Source organism: Osmia lignaria, chromosome 2 (assembly GCF_051020975.1).
Source record: "Osmia lignaria lignaria isolate PbOS001 chromosome 2, iyOsmLign1, whole genome shotgun sequence".
Classification (NCBI taxonomy): domain Eukaryota; kingdom Metazoa; phylum Arthropoda; class Insecta; order Hymenoptera; family Megachilidae; genus Osmia; species Osmia lignaria.
This window is the reverse complement of record NC_135033.1, coordinates 12,169,142-12,186,705: the sequence shown is the minus strand read 5'-3', so window position 1 is coordinate 12,186,705 and position 17,564 is coordinate 12,169,142. Positions and strand designations below refer to the sequence as shown.

At 36.4% G+C, this 17,564-nt stretch overlaps 3 protein-coding genes across 3 annotated transcripts in view; 1 reads left to right on the top strand and 2 right to left on the bottom strand.

Annotated features, from left to right (window-relative positions):
- Nucleotides 1–17,564, top strand: part of Flo2 (flotillin-2) — a 67,527-nt gene that overhangs the window by 8,390 nt on the left and 41,573 nt on the right. The gene's annotated exons all lie outside the window — the stretch shown is intronic.
- Nucleotides 453–7,177, bottom strand: LOC117606981 (glucose dehydrogenase [FAD, quinone]). Its single transcript, XM_034330088.2, has 3 exons — nucleotides 6,769–7,177; nucleotides 6,480–6,615; nucleotides 453–3,350 (listed from the first exon to the last, which is right to left on the bottom strand). The coding sequence occupies exon 3, from the start codon at nucleotides 3,128–3,130 to the stop codon at nucleotides 1,253–1,255; it is 1,878 nt and encodes a 625-aa protein (XP_034185979.2). The 5' UTR covers nucleotides 3,131–3,350; nucleotides 6,480–6,615; nucleotides 6,769–7,177; the 3' UTR covers nucleotides 453–1,252.
- Nucleotides 11,868–15,672, bottom strand: LOC117606983 (glucose dehydrogenase [FAD, quinone]). Its single transcript, XM_034330092.2, has 4 exons — nucleotides 15,492–15,672; nucleotides 14,215–14,448; nucleotides 13,446–13,759; nucleotides 11,868–13,355 (listed from the first exon to the last, which is right to left on the bottom strand). Exons 2-4 carry the CDS (start codon nucleotides 14,350–14,352, stop codon nucleotides 11,942–11,944), a joined length of 1,866 nt encoding a protein of 621 aa, XP_034185983.1. The 5' UTR covers nucleotides 14,353–14,448; nucleotides 15,492–15,672; the 3' UTR covers nucleotides 11,868–11,941.

Genomic DNA, 17,564 nt, shown 5'->3' with positions numbered 1-17,564 from the left:
TATTTTTTGAATTCTGAGTTGAGATGTACCATATAATAATTGAAATTCGCTCAGTTCGCGTTCTATTTGTAATTCATTGAGAAGATTCTCAAATTTGGAAACAAATTTGTAAATCACCAGGCTACGATGGTTCAGCAAGAGTGAAAATGTTCTTTAATTCAATTAAATTGTCCTGATGACGTCAATCTGACGTCAATGAAACATTGGACGTTTTATATTCATTTAATAGCTTCTTTAAATGAAGCGGTTGAATGCAACTAATTATGCAATCATTACACTGCTATTTAATATTTAGAAACTTTGTATCTCAATATATTTTTTATTCTAGAATCCGCTATTTAAAAGAAAGAGACTATTATCATTAAATTTCCATAAATTGAACTTAACCTACAGTAATTCTACTTTAAGGAGAAAACAAATTTTGTTCGTTGTATCAAAAGAACGTGGACAAGAAGAAAAACCTGTGAGCTTCTCTTAATTTAGTATATATTTGCACTCGATAAAAAATAAATTTGCCGTTAATCAACATCTTTAATCTGTTATTAAGTCATTGACGAGCTATATGGCTACCCACTTGACCACAATTGGCGAAAAATATGAAGAAACGTGTTATTTTTCGTTCAGCTTTAAATAAACTATCGCGAATGGTTCGTGTGTTTAAAATTACTGAAAAACGGGTTCAACTTTGGACCGCAATGAATTAAGATACAGCCACGTCATCTATTATTTTTTCTTGTTTATACTTGGATATCATTTTCCTTGTTCGTATAGTCAGTGCAAATGTATTTTTCCAATTGCGTTCTTGAATTCAGTGTAAAAATAATAAATCAAATGGTAAAGGTTTCGTTCTTTTACTTAAGAAATGTTTTCTTCTACAAAATAAAGTACAAAATAAAGTGAATTCTCGTCGATTCGCTTCCAGTTATCTCGGGTAATAAATCATTTAACAATTAACATTTTTTAAATCAACAATCGTAGTGGAATTAAATCAACAAAAGTTTTATGTACACAATTTACATAGATATACATTCAACATATTACAACAAGTGGTAAACTACCAACAAAATATAAACAACTTATAACAGTCATCGAATTTTTAAACAAATTAATCCCCTGCCTTATGAAATAAGAGCAACAAAATTATGCTGCATGTCACTTAAAGTTACTAGTTATAGATAGGATATTAACATCAACTTAACAAATTTAAACAGATGTCCTTACATATAAAGACCTGACTAAAGTACAAAATATGTCAGCTTCTGCTTGTCTCGATCGACAACCAGTCATTTTTAATCAGATCAGCTCCTTTTTCACCGATCATGATGACTGGTGCATTCGTATTTCCGCTGCATATCGTGGGCATGATGGACGCATCTATCACCCTCAGTCCTTTTACTCCGTGAACCCTCAATCTAGAATCCACAACAGCATTTGGATCACTTGAAGGTCCCATTTTGGTCGTTCCAACTGGATGATAGATCGTCATGGTGATATGACGAATATGACATTCCCAGTAAGCATCCGAAGCAAACTTCAAGTGTTTACAATTCGGTAGCTTGATACGATGGACTCTGGATCCAAACTGCTTGAAGACCTTAGCCTCGCTGACCCTCATCGCGATTTTAGCACCCTCGACCAAAGTGGCGATGTCGAAGGGGTCGGAAAAGTAATTAGCATCGATCAGTGGACTATGAAAGGGATTAGAACTGCGCAGTCTAACCGTGCCACGTGATCTAGGCCTGAGCAAAAGAGGCATGATGGTCCAGGCGTCCTTATTCGCAATGGGTCTGTATACCGTGTTGTAAACCTCATCAGTAATACCCAAGACCTTCTTCACTTGGATACCATTATCCGAGTTTATGGAGGCTGGTGCCATGTGCAGTTGAATATCTGGATAATCGACAGAGAGATTAGCATATTTTGTATTCACGAACGCATACCCTTCGACACCACCCAGCGTAGTCATGGGTCCTCTTCCATTGGCCACGTAGTGCATGGTCACTGGAGCAGCCTGGAAGCGATCTTGAACAATAGCCACTGGTTTATCGATAAGAAACGTGAGTCCACCCATGCCAACGTGATCCTGAAGATTATCACCCACTCGGAGGTCCTTGATCACAGGTATCCCGATATGGCGCAGGTGTTCCTGAGGTCCTATCCCGGAAAGCATTAGGATCTGGGGACTGTTGATAGCCCCAGCTGATAGAATCACCTCCTTTCGCGCTCGGACGATCTGCCTACGACCGTCTCTCACAAATTCCACTCCAGTGGCTCTCATGGTTATTGGATCTATCAGAATTTTGGTGACATGAGAGTTCATAGCCGTGTGGATGTTTCTGCGCAATCGAACTGGACGAAGGAACGCCTTCGCCGTGGAACACCTGCTACCTCTGCGAATCGTACCCTGAGCTATCATGAATCCCGTTTGTCGTTCTCCATTTATGTCCCTGTTCTCGTAACCCATCTCTGTGCCAGCCTGAACGAACGCCACCACCAACGGTGTCCTCCACGGGGACTCTTGAACGGTTAAGTAACCACCTGTGGAGTGGTAAGGACTCTTCTGGAGATAAGGATTCCGGTTATCCTCGGACTTCTTGAAGTAATAGAGCGCCTGATCGTAGCCCCAGCCAGGGTTACCCAGAGATTCCCAGTAATCGTAATCGTGCCTGTTGCCTCGAACGTAGAGCATGTAATTAAGGACACTGGAGCCTCCTAGAACTTTGCCCCGAGGCCAATTGCAACGGCCTCGGTTCATTGCCAGGCAGGCTCTTCCTGTTGGTTCGGTCTTGTACTTCCAGTCCAGCTTCGTCAGTTGCAGATAAGCTGCCAACGATGGCACGTCTGTTATCTCGTTCTCGTCGGGGCCAGCTTCGAGCAATAGAACATTCCAGTTTGCTATTTCTGATAGTCTACTGGCTACCACTGCTCCAGCTGACCCACCACCCACTACGACGAAGTCGTACTCGGGGTACAGAGGGTAACGATCGATGGGTCGACTTTCAGGATCTAGTTGATCGTAACGATAGTAGGACAGGCCTGCTATGAGTAAAGGGATCAACCATAAACTGGTGCCCATCAAACCCAGAGCGCCCTTCAACGCTGACGTTACCACGATCGTACTGAACACCATTCTTCTCGAATTGAAATCTCGCGAACTTGGTTAAATGAAATTTTGAATTTCCGAGTGCTTCGTATGACATCACGCTGATGATGTTTTACCGTGAACGGATGTCCGGCGGACGGGTGCCGATTCTTTCGATCCGAACTACTGTGAATGGCACGTCGGAGCTTATTCTCTTCATTGTGCCCTCGATGGCGCCGGCAATTGATTCATGGGCTGTTTCGTCTTCCTGTAATTAGAGAAGATACGTTTTCGTTCCTTAAATCAACCATTTGGAAATGTAATGGAGATCTTTGTTCAGTAGGAACAGCATTTAGAGCATGATTGTTATAATTCAATGTTAAACAATATATTTAGTTTTTGTTGTTGTTTTTTTTTCTTTTCTTTTTTTTTTTTTTTTTCGAAGAACTTCAGTGAAACGGTTAAGTAGGTAGTATTTCAAGGCAGTCAACAAATTAACGAAGTTATGTTGCTATCAGTGGAGAGACGAGATGGTGATCTCATAACGGGGAAAGGAGAAAGTGTTTCGCCAACGTAAACCTTCTTCCACGCTCGTTTCCTTCTACGAAACTTTCGTGGTTACGTTACGTGGCCTTTCTCTGTCTTGTTCTTCAACTTCGTTACGGGTCTAAGGACTTTTCCTGGCCCTGACAGGATAGTTGGTTGTCGAGCAAACTGTTTGGCTAGCTTGAAAAATACAGAAAGCTTTTGTTACTTCAGAAAGTGTTTAGAATTCAGATAAAACAGATAGGGTTATCAATAAGTTTATGAAATGGGTGAGTCATAAATAACCTCGTGTCCGGTCGGTGCTCCGAAAGTTGGAGGACACTAACGTGGAAGAATCATGGCTATGATAGAGCTGTGCAATTTCTGCATCACGTAGAAAAAGGTAATGCGGAAACTGACTGAACAATGTTTCTTTCTTGAAATTACGCGTTGGATCGGAAGAACTACGGAATAAGGTTCTAACATGCTATTCTTTTTTTGCTTTTTATCATAATCGCCTCAGTATTTACAATTTTTTTACATGGTGTTATTTACAATTTAAGCAAAAATTGAATACAGTTGAAACTATGAATCAGGTTTTAGGAAGGAACATAAAATTGGGTGGTCATTTTACTATGCTTCTCTCCAGTATATTTATTTCGAATTGCTTTTCAGCCTGGTTTGCGTGTTTAAAGTAGAAGAGTAAATGATAGCAAAAAAGTAACAGTTTCCATGTGCAGAGTTCTTATCGATGAGACGATGTATCTAACAGTTCCGTTTTCTTGTTTCAGGTAAGAGTTTCCTAGTAAAAACGCAGCCAGCCTTGCCATGTGAGTTCTCAGTTAAGCGTAAATTACTTCTCTTTTCTCGTTCGTAGCAATTATTTTACTTAAAACAAATGAAAAATCGTAATCTTTATGTCCGATTTCTGTTTCACTAACAGTAATAATAATATTCTATTATCAATTATTTTAGATCGATAAAAGATATTATTTCAATCGAATCGTGTATATTTTTTTTTATTATGAAAAATAGAAAGAAATTTATAATACTGTTGGAAATGAGAACATACGTTTTCGTCTATGAAAATATTCGTAGAATTGTTGCGTAACCATTTGTGGGACTTTCTTTCTTTATGCAACTTTCAACGGCGAAGGAAAGTGAATGAGGTAATTAGGAACGAGTAGAATCGACGCAAGATCAAGTGGAATTGTCTTTAGGAAAATATGTGGTTTGTCGGGTTAAAAATATGTCGAGCTAAATGATAGTTTGAAATAATATTTTTTTTTTTTTAAATAGGCAGGGTTAACTAGCAAATTTTAATGAGGATGAAAGAAATCAATTATTAAAATTAATTTAAATATTTTGTCTATGAAATTAATTTTGAGATTTATCGAATATAAATTTTCAAATGCCTGAGTTAGTTTTAAATTATTAAAAACTGAGAGTTGATATCAAGTGTCTAGGATGTTTTTGTAGAACAAAATTATGCTATATTATTGTTTCGAGAATATACAAAAACAAGAATAATATAATGTGGAAAGCGGATTAAACAGGAATTTCGTAAGTTATGTAACACAATATAAAACCGGTCTCAAATATTTCAAGTGAAATGGCAGATGTAATACTCATCGTCTAGCCACAAGTTTTTAATCGTGAAAGATGTGTGAATGATTACACACTAATATCAAAATTCTAATTATATACTAGTGTTAAAAAAAATACTAATCACATTCCACTTAAATCAGATTAATTATTCCACTGAACAGCTAGCAAATCTTCATTAAGAATATTCAGGAAGTGTTTATGTAATTACTTTCGTCGAACCTTAAATTTTAAATTAATATGCCATAAGTGCTGTTTCGCGGTACTTTTATGTCATGTTATCAAATGGTGTCAAACTTTCTTTGCTTCGAAATCAGCCACTCGATACGATACAGTTTAATATAACATGTTAATGATTTCATTTTGTAAATCTGTGCATTTTTAATTAAGTGATGCAGAATTTTTCCACGTCAATCGTTAAAAAACTGATGTCATTCAAAATAGAAGCAAATTTATGAAATGATCTAATAATAATATTTAAAACAGACACCTTGAACGATTTTCATGTTGCGACATGAAACAAAGTTCATTTACTAGGTTATTACTTTTTACACTAATGCAAATAGCGTAGAAATTGCAAAATTTTATCGGTGTTCTGCAATGTATCTTAGTCCTCCATTCTCCATCATGAATATTTATTCTTTCGAATCAATGTTTTATTCATGTATAACCAGGATTCTCCTATTGATCCTCGTCTGTATATAACCACACACGAACAATTCATTCTTACGCAATCGATTGCATTCAAGGAATCAATTTATCATATTACAAGGAACTCGGGACCTTAATATGTTTAACTCTTCATGGTCCGAAACTCAATTACTCCTGGTTCAAGTTAACACATTGTTTCAATGTGCCTTTAATTGTTATGTGGCATCCTGTGTATAGTGTGTCCCAGGGCCATTATTTCATTAAGTAATATAAGAAATTTGTTATGTAAAAATTGCGTAATGCGAAGATATTAAATAACCTACGTAATTGGAATAATTACAATTATTCAGAATCATTATCACTATGATTGTTACCGAGTGATTCATCGTAATCACTAGCAATTTTCGTGCACTTCTTTTGCAGTAACATTCTTTGTTCTCACTTTGTTCTTTAGCACATTGAGTGCTTATCACAATTGGGTACTCCACAAACACCTGCTTTTTCATTCTATTTCTTCTATCTCAACATGGAATATTATATAATAATTATCTGTATCCAAAATTATTTGTAATATTTAATCAAATCGAACCCAGAGTTTGAGTTCACACACACCAACCTTTTATTTCTTCGTCGAGCCTTTATTCCCAAGAACATTTCCCATCAGATTCGATAAATTCTTCAGTCTCTCTCGACCAGGCAAAACATCCAGAGGTTAGTAAGGAAATGCTATCTTCCAAAACCTTGTACGAACACTGTTGATTGAAGGAAAATTTTTAGCAGGATCTATCTAACTCACTGACTAGACGATTACCACCGAATGACCGTCGTGAGAATCGGTAATGACACTCGGAAGAACGATACTGAACTGTACCGATAGCACACTCTCCTACTCATTTCACTCTCACCTTCCTTGTCGATCTGGCCAGTGACTGAGTTTCTTCGTCCTTCCCGAAGGCTCCCAAGCGTACTTTGGCAGTGAAAGTATTCTCTTCCTGTGGTTACCTACGCACACCTATCCCCCTCTGACAATGTGCTAACAGCCGGTGCTTACACTAACGTAGACATTACACACTTTGTTACAATGATCGACGTATTCCTCGTGCTTTCTTTAGATCCCTTCTTAGATGCATTAATTAATTATTTAATTAAAAAAAAAAAAAGAAATATAGCAGTTACGATAGTAGATACTTGTTATATCGGCGAAATTAAATTCAAAACCGGCAGAGTTGGCTCCGCGCGCGAGAAAGGGATAATCCCTTGAGATAAACACTCGAATTATCAGTGAGCGGCCGAAGCGCGCGACCGTACATTCATTCGTTCTCCAGTCTTCCTCGAGTCAATACACGATCGAGAAGCCGGATAAACGTAGTTATTTCCAAACCGAATATTCATATTTCATCAATTGTTAGTGTGAGATCAACAATACTTACGTCACTTATCTAATTATCAGAAGCACGTGCTGCGTCCATTTAGAACTATTGGCAGACGATGTATGTACCTTGATATTAGATGGCAAGTAAATTTTAGACTTTCGTATTGTTAGAATTAGAATTTTTAATAAGTGCCAATCTAATTAATATTTTTGTTAATTTTATTTTTTTTATTATGAAAATAGTATGTTTCCGAATTTTGAAAATTAATGAATTGAAGCTATTGTAATAATTCTCATAATAAGAAATAGTATTCGAACGTTAGAAGGATCTCTATTCTCGTAAATACTCCTTTAATCACTTACGTCGCGAGGGAGTGGCTTGAATATAATGATAAATGATGGCAATAAAATAGCCGACAAGATAACCCAGTTTTAAATTATTTCCTTATAGATAATCTAGCTGGGATTATGGTACTCTATTTAATGTTTTCATTAAGAAACTCAAAAGGAAGTAATATTTTTGAATGTCGGGTGAGAAAAGCGGACGTGTAACTGGTTTATCTTTTCCTTTTTCAATGATATATCGCGTGCATTAGAGTTCTTCGTTGAATGCAATATTATCATATGTAGAAGATCATAAATTAACTTAGAGTATTGATATTAAAAATTTTGCAATATTGTGTTTAAAATGGATTTTCTAATAAAATAAAATTATAGCTAAACCATTCTCTCGATGCTACGTGACCGTTGGCACGTTTAGAGATCGGAATAGTAGTAATAACGAAGTATTATGTATGAATTTCGAGTCGGTTTAGAGAAAGAAAGTTCTTACGAATAACCTAACTCGTTATTCAAACATGTATCGTCATTGTGGTATCGAGAGATTTCCACATTGAACATTGTATACTGAGCACGTAAATAGTGGTTTTCCTGGTAAAGTAAATTTTTCTAATATATCTTATAATGAAAGGGTTAATTAATTCAAATCACCAATCAAGCATCGATGCTTTATTTAAAACATACACACAAGTATATCATTCAGTTGTAAATGACAAGTCTCTTTAAAAATTCTTTACTAATTAAAAAGTACACATCCCAGTCATAATAAATGAGTTAATTAAAGCGTTATCTAAAATCTCGAATTAATCAGTGTCCCTCTACATATGCAGACATAAATTCTGCTTACAAAAGCAGGCAGAAATGAGAGTAATAATATTGTTCTCGCGGTACATCATTTGTAAGCGTGCCGTGCAATTGACAATCCATTCAAGGAACGACGTGTACAAGTTGTTGAAACGTTGTTTCTTTCAGCGATTGTATCGGTAGGTCGTTCGAATGGCTATTTATCCGATTCGTAAGAACAAAGTGTACTGTGCTTGCTTCTATTGAAACGAAGGAGTCATGTTTAACAGGCAGCTGTACACACGCGATGGAATGTAATTAAGCGGAAAAATTAAATCGTGCGTTGAAAATCTGTTGTCGAGTGCGGGATCGGGTCAATGGTCTGGAAACACGGTGAAGTAACGAGCAGCTGGTCGTCCAGATTGTTCCTCCATTTAATCCTGTTTCCTAGCCTCAATCACATCCGGTTTGTACAACTTACGATATTCACTTGCATACGTACCTCATTACACATGAAATCGATCCCTATCTAACGTTTCGGATAATTAGAAATTCAATCCTCGAGTAACTTTATTAATTAAACGTGAACTTGATAATGTAATTCGTAAGAAATTTCTATTAAATATGAGCATGGAGCAAGTTGGGAATTTTATTTGAGATTATTGAAAATTTTAATTATGAAATTTTATATCGATTGATTAGTTAATTAAATTTGGAATAATTATAGCTAGCTTGTTTCACTTTAAGATTCGCCGCAAATTGGTGACAATTTTTGAAATAAATTTCTATTTTAAATTATTTTTAATTGCGTAAATTCCATATTTATATAAGTGATTGAGTAATAGAATTCGCAGATGACGAAACGTATTTAGACAACAGACGAATAGGAATATGTGCATGATAGGAATAAAAGAAATTCTCATCGGCTGCACTTCCGTAGTGTGAAAGGTGTAATGTGGTAATTGCGACACGTTATACGGACTTCGTAAAAGTGCGTGTGTCGACGCAACTAGTATTGCTTTCTAATCATTCGCAAGTATTACGCGTCACTTATCAATTATCAATTATTACGGGGCGAATTACTCGGAAGTTGGTTTGTATGTTTAGAACTTGTTACCTACTTAGTGTCGCAGGGAACAGGTGAGAGATTTTAAACTAGTTTGCATTACTTTCGATTACGGATTCTATTCGGGGAATTATAGTTAGTTCTGATGGAATAATTATTCAGATAATAATCAGAGAAAGCAACATCTAATATTATAATTATCTAGGAAGTTAATAAGATATTATATTGTATAATAAAATTCCTATTATCCGTGTGAAACATCAGGTCAAAGGGGTTAATTCAATGGCCAGGGGCTGTATTTCTAACGGATAGTATAGTAATTGCATAGTAAGAAAGTACAAGTATAGAGGAAAGTCTAATCGACGCCGTTTCTATGACAAACGCCTAGTTCGCTCTTGACCATTACACTTTCTTTCATTAGTTATATTCTTTGCAAAATATTCTCATGCTGACGTGAATCGAAAATACAAATGAACTCACCTCGTGCAAACGCAACACCACCAAAGTCAGACTTTCACTGTCCACTTTTCTTTGCCCGATGTGCCTGAGAATTTCTGAAACCCATACGACTTTTGCTTTCTTCCTTTTTCTTTCCTTCCTTTAAAAATAACCAATAAATTAATCGAGTTCACCAAATTGCTGAGCGGATGTTAGATTCGTGAACGAAGGGAAGGGAAACGAGAGGATCTCGCGATAGAAAAGATAAGAAAATCCGCGTGCTTTGAATCGTGTTATTGTATGGTCTGGCATTGTTACCGAGATTCGATTAGATCAAGAATAATAATTTTTTACGCAGACAAATTTCAGTCGGCTCAGTGAAAGTAAAGTGGTCATGGAATAACAAACGCGTTTGCAAAATTTGCATTATACCGCGTGAAATTTCTTCCTTGTTTACGGCGGAACTAAAGTAAGCCAATTTATGTTATTTGCTTCATAAAAAAAACAGTATTGTGTTTCCTTTATAAATCTGTACAGAGATAAATTTTAAATTAGACGATTAATTTTTTATATAATTATTTCTATTATTCGTGCAATTCTTCCTTGATTGAAAGCGTGATTAATGAGGTTGAAATGATTGATTATTCTCAAGTAATTCAATTAATGTAGTTAAATGAAAGAACGATGTCATTAAACTTATTAATCCTTTATATAATTAACAGACTTAGTCCTCTATGAAAGAAAATTTATTAATCTTTCAAATAAAGGCACTAATTTTACACTTGATTTATCATAGAATGAATAATTTCTTCCTCAATTAGTATATCTTCAGTCGTCCTGAATAGTACATGAATGAGTTTGACGCGAAGAAAACGTGTATCAGTAATTATCTTAATTAAGGACATTCTTGTTCAACGTGACAATAACAAAGTCCATGAAAATAGCGGCGATCACGATGAATTCACCGCGTTGTAATATACGAGACAAGGAAGCGGAAACGCGGCTTTAAAAATGTACGTGAGAATCGTCACATCCTGTAACGAGCCTTTTAGCACGGAAACTCTTACGTAAATGTTGTTTGCCCGCGAAACGAAAGTCGAGATCGTCTGCCTTCCATCGTGATCCATCGATCTCGAACCTACGGTCTCGCGTGCCTCACGACGGGAGAGTTGAGCTCCTTTTTCAAGATTAAAATTACCGAGATTCTACGAGATAACCAGTGAAAATCTACTGGGTGTTCCAGAAACGGTACGCATTAGAGGAAAGAAAAACAGGATACGTACAGTGCGATCAAAGTAGGCTTTTTGTGGGAAAATGGCATTATAAGGGAAGTAGAAATTTTCAAAATCTTCATTTTCATGATATTAATATTAAAAGTGGCTTAGAAAACGTTGATGGAAAGGGTGGCAATAATTGAGAAACTCATTCTGAACAAATACTTTTATTTACAATAATGTGGTTTGGTATAAATATAGACAAAATTCGTTTTAGACAATGGCACGATTTCGTTGTCTTATGGACGGTTTTTGGTTCACCATTTAGATGGTTATCTTTATTACTTGATACAAACGATTATTTACAAATGGGTGTATCGGTGATATTTAACGACGGGACTGATGTTTTCCTACGACAAACATTTGGTATTTATAATTAAAAATTATTATTAATTAATACTAATATGATAATGTCATTGATTAACAGAGAAATAGCTGTCTTTTAATTGAAAAATAATTTTCTAAATTCAGGACTATTGCTTTAGATATTATTTTGTCTAATATATGAAAATCTTTCGTCATTCCCATCGCTATCAACAATTAAATAGAAATCTATTAATAAATAACAGACAGTTGTAGGAAATTTACAGCATGAAATACTATAAGGTACACTCGTGTTTGGTCTAATCGAAGACGATTCTAACCCTTCTTCGATTTGAGGTATAAATAACAGTTTAATTGTGAAATAAAGCAACTCGTATTTTTTCTCAAACTGTTGCAACACGATTCTCTGAAATCGACTCAGTTACCTGTCTGAAACAACAGACATCTTTTCAATGAACTAGCAATCCTCCCATTCTTCATCATCATCTTCCCACGTAACGCTTTTTCTTCTGCCTCCAATCCTCTTTTATGATGTCACTAGCTTTTTCACCGATCATGATCGTAGGAGCATTCGGATTCCCACTGACGATCACAGGCATGATCGAAGCGTCAGCAACTCTCAATCCTTTCACTCCATAAACCCTTAATCTGGGATCCACCACTGCCGTGGGATCGTTTCTCGGTCCCATTTTGCAAGTCCCGGTTGGATGATAAATAGTAAAAGTAAAATGTCTAATAGCACATTCCCAATAGTCGTAACTGTCAAAGGGATATCTATGACAGCCTGGCATACGAATAGTGTGAGGCCTAGAACCGAATCTCTGAAAAGCTGTAGTGTTCGACAGCTGCAGACCAATTCTTATACCTTCTACCAGGACGTCTATGTCCTCTTTGTGTGTAAAATAATTCGGATTGATATCTGGATACACCAATGGGTTCCTGCTCTTCAGACGTACCCATCCAGAACTCTTAGGTCTCAACAACAATGGCAAAATTGACCAGGTTTCAGAATGGGTTAAAGGTTTATACATAGTATTGTACACTCTGTCTCTGAGGCCTAGAATCTTCTTGATCTGATCGCCTCCGTCTGAATTGACCGAACTGGGAGCAAAATGAAACTGGACATCAGGATAGTCGCCTGACTTATCCGCGTATTTGGTGTTGACAAAAGCTAAACCTTCGACACCTGGACTGGTCATAGGTCCTCTTTCGTTCAGTACATATTCCATCATCACCGGCATCGTTTGAAAACGATCCTTCTTCAGACTGATCGGTTCGTTGACGATAAACGTGAATCCACCGAGACCAACGTGGTCTTGAAGATTGTCTCCGACCCTTAGGTCTGATATCACGGGTATATTGAACTCTTCCAAGTGTTCGCTAGGTCCTACACCGGATAGCATCAGTAGCTGGGGTGAATTGATCGCTCCAGCTGATAGAACGATCTCTCGCCTGACTCTGATCACTTGTTGGCGGCCATCACGGAGAATCTCTACACCGGTAGCTCTCTTGTCCTCGTTGAACAATACTCTTAGAACTTGCGTGCGCATCGCTATGTGCAGATTCTCCCTGTTCTTCACCGGTCTCAGAAAGGCTTTGGCTGTCGAGCATCGGCTACCTCGACGGATAGTAGCCTGAGTCAGCATGAAGCCGGTCTGATTGGCTCCGTTTATGTCGCGATTCTCGTAACCCAACTCCTGGCCGGCTTGCAGGAACGCGATCGACAACGGTGTCCTCCATGGGGACTCTTGAACGGTCAGGTAACCACCTGTGCTGTGATACGGGGTTCTAGCTAGGTAAGGGTTGCGGTTGTCTTCGGATTTCAGGAAGTAAGGGAACACCTCGTCGTAGCTCCAGCCTACGTTGCCCAATCTCGCCCAGTTGTCGTAGTCTCGGCTGAAATCGTTTGAATAATTAGGAATTCATTATTTTATACAACTTGACACTTTTATTTGTTAAAAATTTGATCAATTAATTCTGAATTACCGATTACCGCGAACATAAATCATGGCGTTCAATACACTGCTGCCACCAAGAACCTTTCCACGGGGCCAGTTGCACCTGTCCCCAATCATGGCGAGACAATAAGCGGACGATGTCGGTGGTGTAGTTTGATATTTCCAATCGAACTCTGATAGTTGAGTGTAACCAGCCAATAAAGGGATATCTGAAATTTCATTTTCGTCACCGCCAGCTTCAACAAGTAGTACAGTCCAATTTGGCACCTCGGATAGTCTTGATGCGATCACAGCTCCTGCGCTTCCGCCGCCGATCACTATAAAATCGTACATTCGTAGTAGCTGGAATACAAAATTGATCATGTTTTGAAAATTATAATGCATTATTTTCTATTTGCACTTCTGAAATACAAGTAATTAAGGCTTAAATTTAATTGGGCACTAATTATCAACTAACATTTAATTGAGCATTAAATTATAAATAATTCGAAATTGCTTAATTAAAAATTAAGGCTAATTAATGATTATCATTTTCAATACTTTGGAGCCAAAATTGAAATTTTTATAAGACATCATTTCTTGTACCCTGAAGATAATAGTGAAGTAGTTTTGCAATTGAGTATCGATCATCCAACACTAACGAATGATCATTGATCTATGAACTGTTGTATCGACTGCAGGTATCAGTCGATTTTCTCGAGATTTAAAGATAAGAAAAATCTAGAGCACAATTTAAATCCAGATCTCTTTCAATTTATCATTTTTAAAAATTTGAAAAGTAAAAATTTTGAACAAACCTGGCGAGCATCGGATGGATGAGATTCTGGATCAGCTTGATTATATCGAAATACGGTCAGGCCGATTGCTAAAAGAGGAATCAGGCTAAATCCGAGGACGGAGGTTGTACTAAGCAAAGTAGTCAGCCCAATTGCCATTTCCGTTCAATTCCACCTCACTACTGCCACTTCTAATTTGCGTGCCATTCGAAGTGATAAATTTGTCGCTCGAAGTTTCCAAAAATCAGGAGCTGTCTGTAATTCGTGACAAGATTATGTACGATGGAAATTTTAGCTACTAGTTTAGAGAAGGAATTTCAGTATCATTCGTGAGAACATCACTTTCAAAAAATAGAAAGTAACATCTCAGATACAATTTCATTATTCCATAATTACATGTTGTAATATATGTTACAAAGAAAAAGAACCGACAGTATCTATTCTCCTCTGCAATCTAGAATATTCTATTATTATAAAGAGACTGTATTTATGCAGTTACAAAATATGAAACTATGCAAAATCCCCACAAAATGCATGATTATGTGTAAAAATTAATAAAAAGGAAAGGGAGAATGGTGTATTTGTCAATTTTGTAATCTAATTCTGAATGATCAGTAGTCAATAGTCAATCAATCTTACATGCATCAGATATGACAGATATGTGCAAAAAATTACATGAAGTATGCATCATGCTAAAAAGTGCATTATGCAAGATGCATATGACTACATAATGACAGAAGATCAGTTTTATTCAGGTTCTGTTTTCTATTTTAACGGGTTTGGTTATTTTACTGTTAAAAATACCCGCTATTCACCGCCATTAACACCGATATTTCAATTAAAAAAAAAAAAAAAAAAAAAAATTAGGATTTTTAAACCGTACAGTATCGCTCGGCACAAAGCCATGCACTGTTTCACTCAGGTCAAAGAAATACCAACGTTCGTTAGAAAGCACCACAGATCAGTAATAACCAAGAAACAAGAACCACATTTCGTACAAAATTAAGGAGTTAAAATGGTAAATAATATAATGCAATATAAATAAAAACATTATACTAGAAATGAAAATTTTTGATCTATAGAAAATTTGAATGTCTGTTCATTAATGTGTTGGCATTAATGGACTTTCATAGATTTATTACACTGCACTAATTTTCAAGAAATAAAATAGGGATTTCTTTTTTTTGCAATTATATTATTTACCATTTGAATTCATCAATTATCACGATTTTTGAACTGAACACTCACACTCGAATTTGATTCACACATTTTTCCTCGGTCACGTTTATTCTACTTACTGTATTTTCACAACGAGGAACCACGACACGTTTCACGAGCTTCTTCTTGAAAATTTTTCAAACTTTGCGACCGCGTGCAATTGCTGAACGGCGAATAAACCGGTAAATGGCAATGGATGCGAGGAAGGTAGACACCGGCTTCATCCTATCGCTTTGCGGCAAGTGCCGAGAGTGAAAACCAGTCGAGAGAGGCTCACCAGGTAACTCCTTTCAATGCCAGCTTCGAAGACCACGAAACGGAACCACGTCGTGACCCCATATACCGTTCGTCGCCTTGTCTACGTGCTCTCTTTCGCTGTTTCAGCCTTCCTCTGTGACCCTGTTGCTTTCTTTTCGCCATTACACTTTGGCTCTTACCTCAGGTTTCTATCAATTTTCAAAATTATCGAGGGTATTTTAGATAAGATAAATGAATTCATTAGCGATGAAGTCCTGGATAGTTTCAGAATTTTACTAGAAAGTTTTTTTTTTTTGAATCGGTGCACTATGTTTTTCTGGGTGTCAATCATTTTTAGGATATACCTAGTGCACTGGTAATGATTAATTAGTATTGAATGAATTTGGTATTGAAGAGTATCTATATTGTATAGGATCCATAAGTAAAGCTGCATTACGCGTTCTAAATTGAACAGAAACTAAATTCCATTGAATTAAGTGTCGTCTTTTAGCGGGCGTGCGAATTAACAGTCGTAACGCGCTTCGTCTTTCTCTTTGCTTTCATGGTGTGAGTTAAGAGACACCATATCCGTCCGCATACTTTCTCTCATCTTCTACGGTCTACACACGATTTAGAGCCTTAACTTGCAGCCTTTGTGCATATAATTTTGCATCCATTCTGCGTGCCTTGTTTGATTCATTAACCTTGGCCTTAACGGTGAAAGAGTCTTCCTACTTTTCGTCCAACTAACCTTATTTCTAACTATCCACACTATCGTCTATTGTATTTTGTAATAGAAGTAATCTGTTTCAAGATTTCGTAACTTTTGTATTTGTGGTATCGTTAAAGTAGCTACGTAGTTAGCAAACTTCGTCAGTAAATCTTTTTATTGTTATTTCTTATGAAAGTAAAAATGGATTACATAAGAGATATTTGATGTTACCTCATCACTTCGAGATATCTTCTCAGATTCTCTAATATATTCAGTCCAGGAATAGAAATCCATCTTAAGCAGCTGGATAAAAGTTTCAAAATAGGAAAAAACGTTGTAAAGTTTTTAAGTTAAAAAAAAAAGAAATGTTTATTTTCATCACAAATTATTCAGATGAGATATTAAATAAAATACAGTTATGTGCTCCTTTCTGGAATGAGTCTAATAACTATGATTTGCAAATTTTTTTTATAGAAATCATCGTAAATCCACACATGTGTGTAATATCCTTTTCCTTGATTGTCGAATCGAATGTTTCAGATATCAAAACCTGTTTCCTTTTAATATCTGCATTCGAAATGTGTTTCTCTTTTCACCTGTTTTGCATATATTACTTCAGAAAGTGAACAACTATCTTTCAAAACATTTTTATATTACATCCTGTTTACTTTCTATTTTTCAAATATTTAATTATTCCAATTAAGTTAAAAATTCGAAGTGTCTAATTTTAATCTGGGTCACAGTTGATCCAGATCGTTAAGAGAACTTCTTTATCGATCAAGAAGCATGATGAAAATTGTGCAGCAAGATGTTTCTTTCAACATCAGAGCTCGCTGCATATGCGCTGCACTTTCTCGCGGTGAAATTCAATTCTATCATTGCAATTACAAAACGTGTAATAACGGTTTAATCGACAATTACGATGACACTAATGCTCTCGTGATTATAACTAGACGAGAATGTAATTTTGATAAAATATCGTGCACATTCTTGTTCCGCTAATTACACAGGAAAACAGGATTGCACAATAGTGTTGTACGAGAGAAGATCGTTGTCGTAATTAATGTACCGTCGAGAAACGTTTTCGAAGAGATTCAATTATGTAAGCCAATTCCAGAATTTCTGTTGTAACTTTTTTATTCCACAACCTATTTCTTTGACACACTTTTGTGTTGTGTAATATTTTGTATTCTGTAAATGTTAT

Coding starts and splice junctions, on each gene's coding strand:
- LOC117606983 (XM_034330092.2), bottom strand. CDS start 14,352: ATGGCAATTGGGCTGACTACTTTGCTTAGTACAACCTCCGTCCTCGGA. Junction 13,760..14,214: donor ATCCATCCGATGCTCGCCAG/GTTTGTTCAAAA, acceptor TTTGTATTCCAG/CTACTACGAATGTACGATTT. Junction 13,356..13,445: donor ATTTATGTTCGCGGTAATCG/GTAATTCAGAAT, acceptor AAACGATTTCAG/CCGAGACTACGACAACTGGG.
- LOC117606981 (XM_034330088.2), bottom strand. CDS start 3,130: ATGGTGTTCAGTACGATCGTGGTAACGTCAGCGTTGAAGGGCGCTCTG.